Source organism: Theropithecus gelada, chromosome 20 (assembly GCF_003255815.1).
Source record: "Theropithecus gelada isolate Dixy chromosome 20, Tgel_1.0, whole genome shotgun sequence".
Taxonomy (NCBI): Eukaryota; Metazoa; Chordata; class Mammalia; order Primates; family Cercopithecidae; genus Theropithecus; species Theropithecus gelada.
Genome location: NC_037688.1, coordinates 70,126,375 through 70,141,861, shown reverse-complemented (window position 1 = coordinate 70,141,861; position 15,487 = coordinate 70,126,375). Strand labels below are relative to the sequence as shown.

General features: G+C 52.0%; 1 protein-coding gene across 1 annotated transcript in view; it reads left to right on the top strand.

Annotated features, from left to right (window-relative positions):
- Nucleotides 1-9,880, top strand: part of SNX29 (sorting nexin 29) — a 585,133-nt gene extending 575,253 nt beyond the window's left edge. The window contains exon 21 of the mRNA XM_025369629.1: nucleotides 8,013-9,880. Within this exon, the coding sequence (XP_025225414.1) occupies nucleotides 8,013-8,142 (130 nt within the window). The 3' untranslated portion in view covers nucleotides 8,143-9,880. The remainder of the gene's footprint in view (nucleotides 1-8,012) is intronic.
- Nucleotides 9,881-15,487: the final 5,607 nt, after the last annotated feature.

Sequence of the window (15,487 nt, the reverse complement as noted above, 5' to 3'; positions counted from 1 at the left end):
CTGCCTTCAAGGAACCCTTGGTACTGCCAGAGCCATTTCTGGGTTGCTTGTGTGGATGGTGGAAGTCTTGGAGACCCATTTCAAACGAAGAGGCAGGAGGTAAAAGCCTTGGTGGATGTCAGCCTAGTTCACAATGGAATTGGATTTCATGGGGCACCCGTCACGCAGTCCTGAGGCCCAGGTGTTGCCCAGGAACGAATTCAAAGGCTGTTCAGCCTGGTATGCTCTGACACCACCCATCAGGACCCACAAGGCCACACGCTACAGTAGGCAGGGCAGCGCCACTGCCTCCCACTCCACAGATCCAAGGGCCTAAGTAAGATGCAGGGAGCACATTCTCCATGATTTCCACGTCCCAGAGGCAGAACTGGGTTTTCAAACTGGTACACGCACAGACTCATCAGGGAGCTGGGCGATGGAGGATGTTGGCCACATCGCTGCTGCACACACAGCTCGGTCCTAGCTGGGTTGCAGAGACTGAGCCCTCCTCACTATGAAGGCAGCTCCTAGTAAATGAAATATTGACCAGCTCACCTAAACCCAGATCACAGGTGAAGTGAAAAGAGAAGCTACTGTCTCCTCGCAGCCGTTTTCACTGATGAGCAGTTGAGGCTGTCGGATCAATTTCAGCCGCATATGCTCGTGACAGGGCACCATGCAGTGCACCCCCGAGGGTTATTAAAAAGAACACCCACCCATGGGGCCCTCAGCGGGTGCCCTCACAGACCCCCTTCGCCCCAACTCCCGCGGTGTGGCTGTAGATGCCAGCAGTGGCGAGGATGGAGATGGAGTTTCTGAAACGAATACCAAGCGCGTGTGTCAGGAATACGCGTGCCCTGGCAGGGGGCTCATTACCGCAGCTTACATCCCTCTCCTGGGAGGGGAGGCGGCAGTGCCATGGGGACGCATGGGCTGTCTCCTAAGTGACCGTGGTATCCCAAGAGTTCTTTCTCCACTTGCCTCCCAGATGAGTTCAGAGCGAGGTGCAGCCCTGGGGAAGTGATGTCCCCAGAGAGTTTCCCAGTTTGGTGGCAATGCACACCCTGCAACCGAGGAGGGCCCGGCCCCTCGTGGATTTGGGGATGAATCCTCTGTGCCATTTCCTTCCTGTGTTTTCTGCCCCGTACTTTGAACTGCGTTTCTAAGTCCATTTCCTCCCTGTGTGATCCCAAAATGGCTCTGGCAATACTAGGTCTGAAGAATAAGATCGAGGTCTGAGCTGAACCCAGGGTTCGCAGAGGAGTGAACCCTGCCGCAGGCGGCAAAACCCAAGTTCAGCAGTGAAGGGTGAGGGCATTCACTAAGCAGCACCCCCACGAGCCGCGCTCCATCCCAGCATCGAACGAGATCCTCGGCTTTGTCTTAAGAACCTGCAAGGCAGATCCTGTGATTTCCCCGTTCATGTATGGTTGCACCATTTTTTAACACAGTTCAAGATACAGATCACACACCATACAGTTCATCCATTTAAAGTGCATGCAGCTTGGTAGTTTGACTTTGATCCCGCTTCACAGGCGAGGAATCTGAGTCCTAGAGAGGAGCATGCTGACCAGCCCAAGTACCCCTGCTGGTGAATGAGATGGCTGGGAATCATCTCAGACTTTGTCCCCAGGGCCCCTGCTTTCTACCCAGAGACAGGGACAAAGACCGCTGACCCGAGAGCTTCAGGTTATCATGGTCTTCCCTGACGGGCTCTTTCACCCCGGAAAAGTCTAGATTTACAGATACTGCCCTCTTGGAGTCAAGTTTGAGATTGAAGCCTACCATGGTGTCATTTCTCGTTTTTATGGCGTAGTTCACCGAGTTTTGACAAAGACATGGAGTCCTGTAGCCACCACCATCAAGGTATGGAACAGCTCCTTTACCCCCCAAATCCCCTAGCGTTATTCTATAGTTAATCCCTGGCAACCCCGATCTGGTTCTTTGTCGGTCCTAGCTTTGCCTTTTCCAGAGCGGCCTATGAATGGACTCAGATGTGGGGCAGCTCTGGGAATTTGACAATGCACTTGAGATTTCTCCATGTTGCAAAAACCAGCATAGTAAGAAGCAAACATTCACCCAATACGAGGGGTAGCAAAGGAATGAGGGCTGGTACATAAGAAAAGCTTCTCAAATTCTTCAATGTGCCTTTAAAACTGTGTTCATGAAGATTGTTGGAAAGGCCAAGGTCACCAAAAAATAGAGGTACTGAATGTCATATAGGAGATGCACAGAAGACAGTAACAACAGAGCCTGGGAAAGGGTGGGGCCTGTCCTCATCCCAGCTCCAGGTGGGATGACTCTGGGCTCAGGGATGTCACTTCCCACAATCAACATGCTGGGATGCTGAGCCTCCCACCCTCCAAGTGGCCTCCCGATTCCCGCCCTCCAGGTACCAGAGGAGCATTGGGATCTGGATCCATGGCTCAGAAAGTCCACTTTGTGGAGTGGAGAAAGTCACTGTAGAGTGGCGGCCGCTATCCTGAGCGAGTCCTTTATCACCACATTGATATTTCACCCACAATGGTGAAAATAGATGGTGACTGCATTTTGTTCCTTGTAATATGTCCTTCATGAGTAAATTTAGCAACGTAATAGGGTGAGTAACATAACTGGCTCAAGGAATAGGGCCAGTAAATGGGAGAACTCTGGGAGGTTGAGACAGGCAGATGAGGAGGTCAGGAAACCCCGTCTCTACTAAAAATACAAAAATTAGCTGGGCATGGTGGCGGGCGCCTGTAGTCCCAGCTACTCGGGAGGCTGAGGCAGGAGAATGGCATGAAGCCGAGAGGTGCAGCTTTCAGTGAGCTGAAATTTTGCCAGTGCACTCCAGCCTGGGCAACAGCGCGAGACTCCGTCTCAAAAACAAAAAAATGGGGAGACTGCTCCCCAAGTCTGAAAGATGTTGAGTCATCTTGCACCACTGGCTGAGGGGTCTGCACCCTCGGGTGGTGGCTTCGTTAGGCCTCTTTGTCACATCTCACAGGCTGTCCTGGCCCCTGGAAGATAGAAACTGAGTCTTTTCTCTTGAATTCTCCAGAGCCCCTGATGGGCTCTGGTCGCAGCTAAGAGGAATATGAAGAATGCCAGAGATGGCACTCTCATTCGTTACAGAACGGCCACGATTTCCCCACCCTCATTTGCCTAGCTGTCTCAAGACTGGAACCCCCCACCCGTTTGTTCACTGCCTTTTATTTCTTCAGGCTGTCCGTAAATATCCCTGCTGAATACCCATCTCTCCCCATCTACGTAGCCCTCTAAGGCCTCTGCTGTGTCGGGACCAGGCAGCAAAAGACCTGCAATGCCTAGACATTGATCTTGTTCCAGAAAGACGAGGATGGGCAGTGCAGAGAAGGTTCCATTTGCTCCCTCCAGGTCCCTTCCCCCAGGGCAGGGAGTTGAGGGGTTGCACTGGGAACAGGAGGGTTTGGGAAGTATGCTGTATTTTGGGAGATTGTAAACGCCTCCTTGGCTGGGTATGGTGGCTCACGCCTGTAATCCCAAGCACTTGGGAGGCTGAGATGAGAGGATCTCTTGAACCCAGGAGTTTGAGACCATCCTGGGCCCCACAGGGAGACCCCCATCTCTAGAAGAGGAAAAAAAAAAAGCCTATACCCAGTTCCTTTGCTGTATTAGATGCTTCTACCAGTAGAAGTTCCCATGAATTTGCTGGCCAGACTTTACTGGTGCTCTTACCTTATTTCAGTTATTTCAGCATGTCAAAAAAGCCATATCTATTTCTAATTATTGCCAACCGCATACATATGCATTGAATGATGTATGATTGGCACTATTATTGTCACTTCACACATCAGAAAGCTGTGTCTTGTAGAGGTTATGGATCTTTCTGTAAGGTCTATAGTGTCTAACAAAAGGAACCCATGTTTTCTGACTCTGAATATGGATTTAAGGCCTTTGGCAATTCATGCTTAGGGATTGCCATCCAGACTCCCTTTTTCTTGTTTGCAAAACTGGAACAGACAGAGTCCCTGCTGGGGAGCAGGAACGGAACGTCACTTGTCCATGCATTCGTCTCTCTCTTAGGCCCCAGAGCTGCAAGTCTACTTTGTTATAAAAATGCAGTCATGCCAGACAAGAGACAGTCTGCTTCTTGGAGGCTGCCTTCTGTCAGTGGAGCCGGGTAAGAAATGGTGCTGTCATTCTGGAAATCTTACTGGTACAGTAGGTAAAAGTCGGCAGTTAACAAGGGCTATGAGGGATGAGAATTTCACTCTGAGGATGCTGTCGGGAGGAGGCATCTGCAACAGGGGCTGGAGGGAGCCTTGGTTTTAAAGGGGGGAAAAAAATCAATGGATCTTCTTTAAGGCTGCCATCGTAAATGCAAGGCCTTTCAGCTTCCCTGGAAACCGTCTGAGTACAGCCCCTATCTCTACTTTCGGATGCCAGTCCTGGAGTGAGCATGGCACTGGCCTCATATCTCTCCTGTAGGGTAGGGACCCAGTGGGGGAATGGGGGGTCTCCTTCCCTTCTCGCTGTTGGCCCTGTCTCTTCTATCCACATCATCCTGTTTCCTTCCCCAGTTTACACACTCCTAGTCACACCCACCCCACACCTTCAGATCCTGCTGTTCAGCCAGACAGCATTAGCAGTATATTAAGCTATTCTCGACCTACAAAGACAGCGGTTGCAAGAGGTTCAGCCTCATACGCCAGCAGCCGCCAGCACTGTCCGCTCAAGCCCACTGTGCTCAGCAGTCTGGGTTTTCCGTCCGTCACATGCTCACTGAAGCCCCTGTTCCAGGCAGATTTCTGCAGGTATCATCCGCTCAACCTGTCCCGAATGAAGCCCATCGTCCCACTGCCTCGTCTGCCCATCCTCACCCTGGGTTCTCAGGAGCCATCATAGCAGCCCTGCCTGCAGCCCACCTGGGTCCACCCGTCTCACCACCCACCAAGCCTGTGTCCCAAGACATGGCTCTGTTCCACAGGGCCTGGAGGATTGAATCGTCCGCATGTCACACGAGCCCACTGTCACCCACAGCAGCCAACACTCACTGGGAGTCCCCAGCTGCCAGGTACAGACATCAGGACAAACACAGCCCCATGACAGGTCAAGTGCACGTCCTGCGCTAACCCTACCTTCCAGGCAGAGGAAGCAGCTGGGCAACATTTGCCAGGTTACAAGTCCACCCCTCCTCACGGGCCCGCCACTTCACCTGTGTTCATCTTCACAGCTAGAGGGCCCTTCCGACAGTGATTCTCAGCTGACTCCTGCTCACCCTCCACACCTCTACCTCCTCCAGGAAGCCCTCTGTGCCTGCTCCAAACCAGCTGGGTTCCCCCTCTAGGGCATTCCCTCCGCCCCATGCTTCCACCACAGCGATCTATCCAGGGTCTGCCCTCCCCATCTTCAGTGAGATTGGCTCTCCAAGCCCAAAGCAACTTCTGCACCCCTTCGTGCCCAGCATGGTGTCTGGTGGCATAGCCCATGTGTGTTTGAATGTTCAATGCTGCCTAGTCATTGTCAGTCTAGGCACTGGATCCCCATGATGCTTAAAACCACCCCAGCTTTATTCTGTCCAAGACTCAGACAGCAGGCATTTGCCTGCAGAAACACAGCTGGTTGGTGGCTTCAGGTAGCCCTTGAATCCCCACCACAGCACTAGGATGTGCTCACAGTTGGCATCAACAAATGACAAGGAAACCAAGGCTCAAAGAGCACCATCCACAACAGGACTGAACAAAGGCATCTGCCTCAGAGCCCCACCCTCTCTCCACCCCTGCATGGCAGGTACTGTTCTTTATAAAAGCACCCTTGCGCCCCACCAACTGGTACCTCTTCTCTCACAACCGGCAAGGCACTGGCCTCTCCCAACCACTCTGAGCCCGTTACTTCCAGGGCTTCTCCCCAGGCTTTGGTCATTGCAGGCCAGGTTCGTCCTGGCTGTGCTGACTGATGGCCGTAGGTGCAGGCTAAGGAGTGGCTGGTCGGACCCTGAATCTGAACAGTATCTGAACAGCGTGACAGGAGAGGATTGTGAGGGCATCGCTTTAAACTCACATTGACATCCAAGCCTTCCTGTATCTAAGAATCCGTCCCCCTACACTGTGAGCAAAGACCTCCTTCCAGCGTCTTCAAAGCGTCCTCGCAGCAGGGTCCAGGCATAAAGAGCCTTCTGGTAAAGCGGGTCAGCCTTTGAAGTAAGAGGGGCATGTGTGCTTCGGGCCTGCGGCCGGACGCCCACCTAAAGGAGGAACAGGCGGCACACACCAGGCTGGACGGGCTCAGAGATGATTCAGAGCATCTCCAGCTTTGTTCAAGGTCAAATGTTTTTCTCATCCATGCACAGAAGGCAAAGCCCAACTTGAGTTACAGGATGAGAAGGCAATCATGAAAAGGGGTCTTCATTTTGTTAGCTTATCAGGGTGTCAAACTTGAAACAGGAGGCATTTCACTCGAACAGTTGCTGTGTCCCTGGAATGGTGCAATGCAAACCAGATCATCGTAAAGAGAATCACTCCTGAGATACATGAAGACACATTGGGCTATTTCAGGGAACCCTGCAGGGACCCTCTGGGGGAACGGATTTCTGTATGAACACAAGTCTCCCGTTAACTCATGTGGTGTGTGAAACTGGGCTTGGAGACAGCTGGGGGTGGATGATCCTGATCTGACACTTACTCGCTAGGTGGCCCTTGTCCTTCCTGAGCCACAAATAGGGCGAAGCCCGCTGTGGACAAGGTCCTGTCTTCCCTCGTAGGGTCCAGAGGGCTCACGTCCAGAAAGCTACAACAGCACAGAGGTGCTCAGGATGCAGGAATGAACACTGATCGTAGTAGGTTTTTGTCTTTTGTTTTAAAGCAATTTGTCCCAGTGAGATATTTATTGTAGACAATTTTTTTTATGTCTGTTTTTTAACATCTGTAATCTTAACACTTAGAGATCACTGTTATCAACTGCTGTGTCCTGTTGATGTTTACTTCCTATTCAAATAGCCTATGGTCGACAGAACATTCCCAGCCCCCGATTTTACATGTCCCATTAGCTAGGAAAGGGGACTTTACAAGTATGGTTAAGGATCGGCCAGGCACAGTGGCTCACACCTGTAATCCCAGCATTTTGGGAGGTTGAGCATGAGGATCACTTGAGACCAGCCTGAGCAACAGAGCAAGACTCCATCTCTACAAAAAGTTTAAAAAATTAGCCAGGCATGGCAGCTAGTAGCTACAGTCCCAGCTGCTCAGTCAGCTAAGGTGGGAGGATTGCTTGAGCCCAGGTGGTCAAGGCTGCAGTGAGCTACGCCTGCACCATTGCACTCTAACCCGGGCAACAGAGTTGAGACTCTGTCCCAAGAAAATATAGTTTAAAAATGCAACTGCAACACGGGACTTCCTGCTGAGCCCCCTCCACTCTCAGGGTGCAGCCTCCCGGCCTCTACCCTGTCCCCTCAAAAGCGTGCTGAGGGCCTCCCAACCCAGACCCGTGCCCTAGGACCCACACATGCTGTGCTGCTGTGTGTTGCTTCAGAACCAGGATCGGTGTCCCCCACTTGGTATCTTCCGCTGTTCCTGGCTCTTAAACGCAGTACCATGCCCAACGACCTTATAACTAGACCAGGGCCTAGGACCTGATTAGTTTCTTAGGATCAATTCCACAGGAAGTCCCTCTGCTGTGTTTTGCTACACATCTTTTATGACTTTACAGTGTTCTCCAAAGTCGCCTTGGACTTGGAACTGTACCTGTGCTGGAAGAGGAAGGAAAACGGGGGGAAGAAAGCTATGCCTAGAACATTGTTTCATAGCCTTAAAATGTAGCCGGAACAGTGTTACCATGAGGTAGCTCTGAGTCACAGCGAAGCTTGCTTGGAGCCTCAGAGTGCTTTTAAAAGAAAGTGTATGTGACAATACAGGTTTCTTATTTCTCCAGGTAGCAACAGTCAGAGGCTGCTCCAATGAGCCGGCCCACAGTCCCCAACCACATCTCTCCTGCTGCCCACACACCTGGCTCCCTTACCGGCCCGTGGTCATTTGCGTCTGAACCCTCAGACTTAACCTGATTCTCTGCTCTTCCAGCGACATCGCCCCACCCGGAGAGCCTGGGAACAAGAACAGCCGGCCCAAAGCAGCTTCCCGGTTCCCCAAACTGTCCCGAGGTCAGCCCCGGGAGACGCGAAACGTGGAGCCCCAGAGCGGCGACCTCTGACCTCGACGGAACCCCAGCCACAGGCCCTACGCGTCGCGCCAGCTGCCTCCACCCCAGCCGCTGCCGCTGGCCCCTCACCTCGGCGTGACGACCACGTCCACCCGGTGACCCTGAGAGCACACGATCCCCACCAGTTACATGACACCCTGATTAAACTGGTCAGTCTTGGAGCCACATGGTCCCTGACCCCAGAGAGCAAGGTGGTGCCTCGCTGGATAGACTGCAACACGTGGTCCTTCTGCTCCTGGGGTCTGCCCTGGGCTGCAGGGGCTGTTCGTTCACCTCCCAGCAGTTCAGGGCTGGCAGGAGGTTGGGCACCAGGTCAGGCTTGGTGCCCCCTGGGTGAGATGCACAGCTTATCCCCTATGCAGGAAGGTACCTGGAGAGCCAGCCTCTGCACTCTTTCCCACACGGGGCCTAGAATATTAGACTTTTTGCTGTTTAAGGTTATTGCCTGGCCCAAGCTAGGGATGCCTGGGATTGGCAAGGGGGAGGGGATCTGGTTCCTTTCACTGCATTCTCCACCAGTGGTCATTAGACACCCAGCCGTGTCACAGCTCGCTTTTCCCAAGGGATATGCCTGTGGCCTTGGCAAGGAGCCATTAGTGATATTTAACTTGAGTTCAGAGAACTTCCCCTACCTCCCCTTATGGCTGGTTTCAGGAAGGACCAGTGCGCCCTCGGGAGCCTGAGGCCACCAAGGCCCTTACCAGGCTTGGAAGGGGGACTTGGACATCTGACCCAGTCATCAGCAGCAGCTTGGTAACCCCGTGTCATCCAGCTTGTCCAAAGTGGCCTTCGCCTCACAGTCATGAGAGACTTGGCTCAGGGAACCACTGCAGAAGGTTCCATGGTTCTCAAACCAGGCTCCATGTCTGTGAACTTGGACACAGCATGGACACTGAACAGATGTTTCTCTCCCCTAAAGACATTTTCCATCCCCCGTCTGCCCAGCTACCATTGTCCGTGGGAACAGAACTCTGCATCCCCTAAGATGGAGTCCTCTTGTTCCTTCCATGCCAGGATGGCTCTCAGAGTACAGGGAGCCTTGGCAGGTGGAGCAGAGGATGGGGACCCGTAACGGGGCGGCCCCTGGGGCTCTTCCTCCAGTGAGCTCACATCAGAGCCCCTCGCAGGACGAGGGCTGTCCTCACAGGCTCAGCACCGTTGAGGCAGTTTGGATTTCTGGGGTAAAATAACCAAGGTGGTAGTCGTGAAATGCACTATGCAATAAGTGCGTTCCGCCTTAAGCTGAGGCAGAGACGCAGTGGAACCTGAGGACAGAAGCAGGTGGAAGGCGAGTTAGACGGCAAGCCATGGGCTTGTCCTGGAACTGCTTCAACTCAGTGGCTTAAAATGTGTACGGCCTACCTGAACATGGAGTATTTCCTGGCTCGAGGAAATCTCTGGAGAATCATCTGGAAGGTTTATCCTGTGCATTCCCCTCGTAGTAAGGAGGAAGATTGTTCATGGCCTTTAAGGCTGAGATCACTCACACACAGCCCCCCAGAGAAACTGAGGCCTACATGACTTCTTAGGGGACCTTGGGCCAGATAAGCCATGCCCTGCTGAGACTCAATGAGCCGGAGTGTGCACGGAAGTGGGGACCCTGCAGTCAGTTAGCAAGTCTGGAGGACCTGAGACATCCTGGAAGGGCAACCTGGTCTGTCTCCCACCCACCTGCCAACGGTGCTGCAATACACATGCTTTTGTTTTTGAGACGGAGTCTCGTTTTTGTTGCCCAGGCTGGAGTGCAGTGGTGCGATCTCTGCTCACTGCAAGCTCCGTCGCCTCCCAGGTCCACACCATTCTCCTGCCTCAGCCTCCCGAGAAGCTGGGACTACAGGCGTCCACCACCTCACCTAGCTAATTTTTTTGTATTTTTAGTAGAGACGGGGTTTCACCGTGTTCGCCAGATGGTCTTGATCTCCTGACCTCGTGATCCGCCTCGGCCTCCCAAAGTGCTGGGATTACAGGCGTCAGCCACTGCGCCTGGCCAATACACATGCTTTATTGGAAATTCCAGGGCTGGAGTGCACATCAGCCCACGTGGCTGGCAAGTCTGAGTAGAGGGCCCTCATGGACTGAGGCAGGGACTGTCTAAAAGCTCAAGGTGCCATCTGGCTCAAGCTGCCGTCTGTCATGGCCCCTCTAGTTCGGTTTATGCCACATCGTTCATTTTGAAGTAGGTGTTTGCTGCCAGCTCAGAGATGGTCTCAGAAGTGCCTCCCTAAGCCAGGGAACTTGCCCTGGAGGTTATCTCCCTGTTCTCTGCTGGATACAGAAAGGAACCTCCCATCTTCGACATCCTCCTGGGCCCAGGCTTATGACCCGCACCTTTTCTGACACCTGCCCCCGGAACACAGGATGTGAATCAGGTCTTGCCCTCTTCTCCAGATACCCCACCAGGAAGCACCTTGGACATTCTGCACATGATGTCAAAAAACAATGCAAACTCAGTCCCCCAGAGCTGACAGATACTAACCCATGAGAAACAAGTATGCTCTCAGCTGATATTGAGTGGGTGGCAGAAACTCCGCCTCCCCCTTTTCTAAAGCTTCATTATTCACATAAAGCCTGCCCTCCTCTCCCAAATGTGGAGAGCATGTTCCTGGGAGCCACGTGGGGACCTTCCCACCTGCCTGTTCCTGGTGCCTCTCCCATGATCATGCACTGACCCTACAGTCATCTCCCAGATCCAGACCATCTCCCCTCATTTTTGTTCAGAAATGCTAGTGACTGATACATGGCAGCAGCTCCCCGAAGCCCTTCCCTTTGGAATCCCGTAAAATGTTCTGCAATGATTGGGTTCATCCTGCTGCTCAAAAGACCCCTGTCCTGCTCTCTAATGTGGTGGGATAAACTTCAGGCAACAGAGACAACTGACAGGGTTCCCAGTTCCTGGAGAAACGGGCTGTGGCAACACCCAGGGCTAGCAGGATTGTGGCTGGAACCTGGTGCCCAAATTGCATGTCGTTTAAATGTGTCATCACCTGCCTCTCAGCGTAGATTCAATTCCAAGGGCTGACTCAGCCCATGGCCCATCAGTGGCAAAGACACCCCTGCGGAAAGGAACCCTCGCAACTCACGTCTGTCTCCTTCATCCAGGAAGATTACTCGGGGGTTTCCAAAGTCAGCATCTGAGAAAGGAAGTCCCCTCCTGCATTCCGAGAGTAACCAGGGGGCCTGCCTGTCTCTCAGGGGATTTCTGGGACCACCTCTGCTGGGAGGAAGAATCCTCGCTGAATCCTTCTCTCCATGGCCTGCTCTGACTCAAACAGAGCATCACTGGGTTCCCTCCTTGAAAGAGAACGCACGCCTGCAGGAAGGGAGGTTAAAGGGTGCTAGAAACCTAGCCCAGCCCTGCACTCCTGACCTGAGACAGAACCTTCTCCGCCACTCTTCCTGGAATCACTCTGAAATTCCAGCTTCTCTGATTCGCACTTAGCAGTGTAGTCCACTCACGTTGCTGGCAAGCCACTGTAGAGTGTGGAGCTGGGGTTCAAAGCCCCCAGCATTTCTCTACTGGCACGCCCTGGTGAAGGAAGACACTTTCACGGAAGTTCTTACACGCCGTGGTGGCCGCAGCCATCCTCACATCCAGTCACCAGTTGCATCTAGGGACCTGCTGGCTGCAAAAGGGATCATCCAGTGGAGTAAGCGAAGGTGCCATCTTGCAAGATCGAGGAAGAGGAGGGATGTGGACTGGGTCTATCACAGCCCTTGGCCCTGCTTTATACCTTGGAGCTTATTAAATGGTTATCAAAGAATTCACCTTAATTATTTAGAACCATGGCAGGTAACTGTGCTTTAAAACCAGAGTCGCCCAAAAGTCATTTACACCAGGCAGATTGATAGCATGGCTGTAGCTGATACAACAAACAGGCACTGGGGCCAGTGATCACAACCCAGGGTTGGAAACGGGAGGGAAGCCCACCAGCCTGCCTCGTTGATGCACAGCAGCTCTGCCTTCCGGAGGCGGCTGATTTCCTAACACCCTGAGCCAGGGCTTTGCGGCCCCGGTGAGCCGTGGCTGCCTCTCTTGGTTCTGCATGGGACAATGTGCCCACCCTGAGGACCAAGTCATGGGGTTCTGGGCCTCGGCCTTCCCACCCCACCTGCTCAAGCCCCCATGGGGCTGCAACTCCATCTGGCCCCTCACAGGGAGGCCCAGCTGTGTTCTCTCTTCCCCTCCTCTCTCCAAGCCACCCCCGGAATCCATACTTCGTTCCTCCGCCAAGCTCCTATGTGAGCTGCAGCGCCCATGCTGCGGAGGCCCTGCACTACAGAAGCACCTTCTGAGCTTGGCACAGAACTGATGGCAAAGGAAGGGCTGGGTTTTCAGCTCCTGGGACCTGAGCAAGACCCCACACCTCACTCCTTCCCTGCTATACATCACACTGGCTAGGCGGCCAGTCGACCTCCAATGGTAACCCCATTTGGGGGTGCCCATGATCGGGTCCCAGGGAGCCATCTTCGGGCTAAGAGGACCGCGTATCTACAGTCTATGATAGTCTGTATGTACATAAGGTCTAGAAGTCTTCCGGAAATCCCGCAAAGGGCAGCCTCGTGCCTGGGTTTCAACCCCAAAGGCAGCAATTGTCGACTCTGCCTTGCTGTTTCGCTCAGAATCATGGCAGACATGGGGTGTTTCTGGAAGGCAGGTATCTGCTATGAGCAAGGTCAAAGGTAACATTTTTCAAAATATTGTGCATTAATTCATTAAAGCTACTGTTAAATATTTGCTGTTTTCAGATTGGCTTCTGTGCTAATTTTGCAGTTGTAGCACTGTATATTTTATCTCACATTTCTGTGCCAAAAAAGTTCATCTTCATGTTTTTTGTAATACACAATGTTGATTATGTTTCTAAAATCAAGCTTCAGCTCCTGGGTCAATAGGAATGAGGGTGTAGCATCCAGGGTCTCCTGGCTCGGGGCACACCAGATCCCGCGGTTCATCCCACAGCTGTTGAAATGCACCCTGGATCAGTCGCGTCTGATATTCCTCACTCTAGCCATGAACCATTGCCATCTTATGGGCCTGATTTCGGTAACTGAATTCTGTTATGGAGCACACACTTGTTTCTAAATCCCAGCAACCAAGTTGCACATCCTTCCTTATAGCTAGTTTCTATAGAGAAGTGATAAAAGAAATCTGGCTTCCTCAGAAGATGGTTGAGCGAGCAGCCCTGCTGGCAGAAGATTCTAGATTCACTGGTGGTTTAATGCCCAGGGATTTAGTTCTTACTGGTGCATAAATGTTTTCCCATCCTAACCGGAAAACCACTCACCCAGGCCCCCCGCTTCCCCTCGAATCTGCTCAGCTCTGCCGCCGGTCTCCATGAACGGCAAGGGGAACCACCACTCGTTCATGGTCAGTGTAGGAAAGAGGATGTGCTTGCAAAAATCGGAACTGAGGACAGCAGCACACACAATGGTGGATCGTACATTTGCACCCAGAGCAACTAACCGCTCAGTAAGTGACCCCAGAGACCATGAATTTCCCGGACTGAAGGGAATGGGGGTAGAGCTCATTAGAGTTTTTATTATCCAGGATTCATCGTAAGAAGAATGTCGGCCCATCTTCATCCCTGGCTTAGCCGTCAGGTAGAACACTTACTCATCTGACACCGACTTGTTAGAGAAGCGAGTCTTTTGAGTGGACGAGCGATGGTAACCCCACTGGGGGGTGGCCCATGATCGGGTTCCAGTAAGCCGTCTTAGGGGTAAGAGGACTGTGTATCTAGAGTCTACGATAGTCTGTGTGTACGTAAGGTCTAGAAGTCTGCAGAAATGCCCTGAAACCTCTAGTATTAAGTACCCTCTTATGTTAAGGTTTACATAATAGGATTTTTAAATAAATATGTTTAATTTTTTAAGATCTCTTGTATTAAAATTTTCTTTTGGAATAAGCTGTGGAAATTTTGTTACAGCCTGGTTGAGATAAACCTCTTTACAATGACAAAATAAAAATGGTGACATTTTATAAATTAGATACTTCAGTGAACAGTCTGTCTCAATTCTTTTTCAACAACCGGCGGTTGAGGTGAAGTTTTAATTATATTAGGCAGATCTGGATAAACTGGCAATGTAGAATTAAAATTTCATACAGAAAAATAACAAACCACTCATTACAGGTACTTATGTATTCGCTCCTATAAGAAACAGAGCATTATTAGGTACCTACTATATACCAGGTGCAGGGCATACAGCAGTAAGCAAGACAGGTAAGGTGCACTGTGGGAGTCACAGTGGACATGAAGGCAGGCAGATAACATTTTGTTAAAGAAGTCAACCATCTGGATAATTTCAGACCACAGTAAATATTGCAGAAGAGTGACAGGGTTCAGAGATCCTTGGTCCCAACCAAGAATCTACGTTAAAAAACCTAGGCACTGCTGACATTGGGGACTGGATGATTCTGTGTTGTGGGGGGCTGTCCCATGCATCGTAGGATGCTTCCACCTGCTAGATGCCAGGGACACCCCTTGAGTTGTAACAGACATGTCCAGACATGGCCAGAGGTCCCCTGGGGGGAAGGGGAGCCAGTGGAGAGCCATGGGGCCAAGGCCAAGAGGTCCTCTTGGCTCAAGTGTTTTTTTGGTGTTTTTTTGTTTTTTTGTTTTGAGACAGTTTTACTCTTGTTGCCCACGCTGGAGTGCAATGGCGCGGTCTCGGCTCACCGCAACCTCCACCTCGCAGGTTTCAAGCAGTTCTCCTGCTCCAGCCTACCGAGTAGCTGGGATTACAGGCATGCACCACCAAACCTGGCTAATTTTCTTGTATTTTTAGTCAAGATGCGGTTTCTCCATGACAGCCAGGCTTGTCTCGGACTCCTGACCTCAGCCTCCCAAAATACTGGGATTACAAGTGTCAGCCACCACAGCTGCCTGGCTAAAGTGACTTTTAAGCTGAGATCTACAGAATGAGAAGAAACTCTGCTCTGCCCCCGCACCTCCCAAATAATTCACACTGGCTCAAACACTCAGACCCTACAGCAAGGTAGTCAACATTTTTAACCCAGTTATGGTAACTGAGAAAAGAAAGGCTCCTGGGATGAGAATCCAGGCGTAGGGTCAAGCTCCCACCAGGGCCGCATGAAGGGCACTGTTACAGGTGGCCCTCAAAGCCCAGGTGGGCCAAGGCTGCTGTGGGCTGTCACAGATGGAGGCGGCATGTAACCATTTTTGTCTGGGGGGTGGGGGGGTAACATGAGTACCATGCCAGGCACCCCACAGGTGCATTCCTCTGGGCATTAAATCAGGACGCCGCACTTAGGGGAATGCAGAGGGAGCGCAGGGCATAGTCTTCAGGCTGCTGCTCCTGTCCTGCACCATCCTAAGTG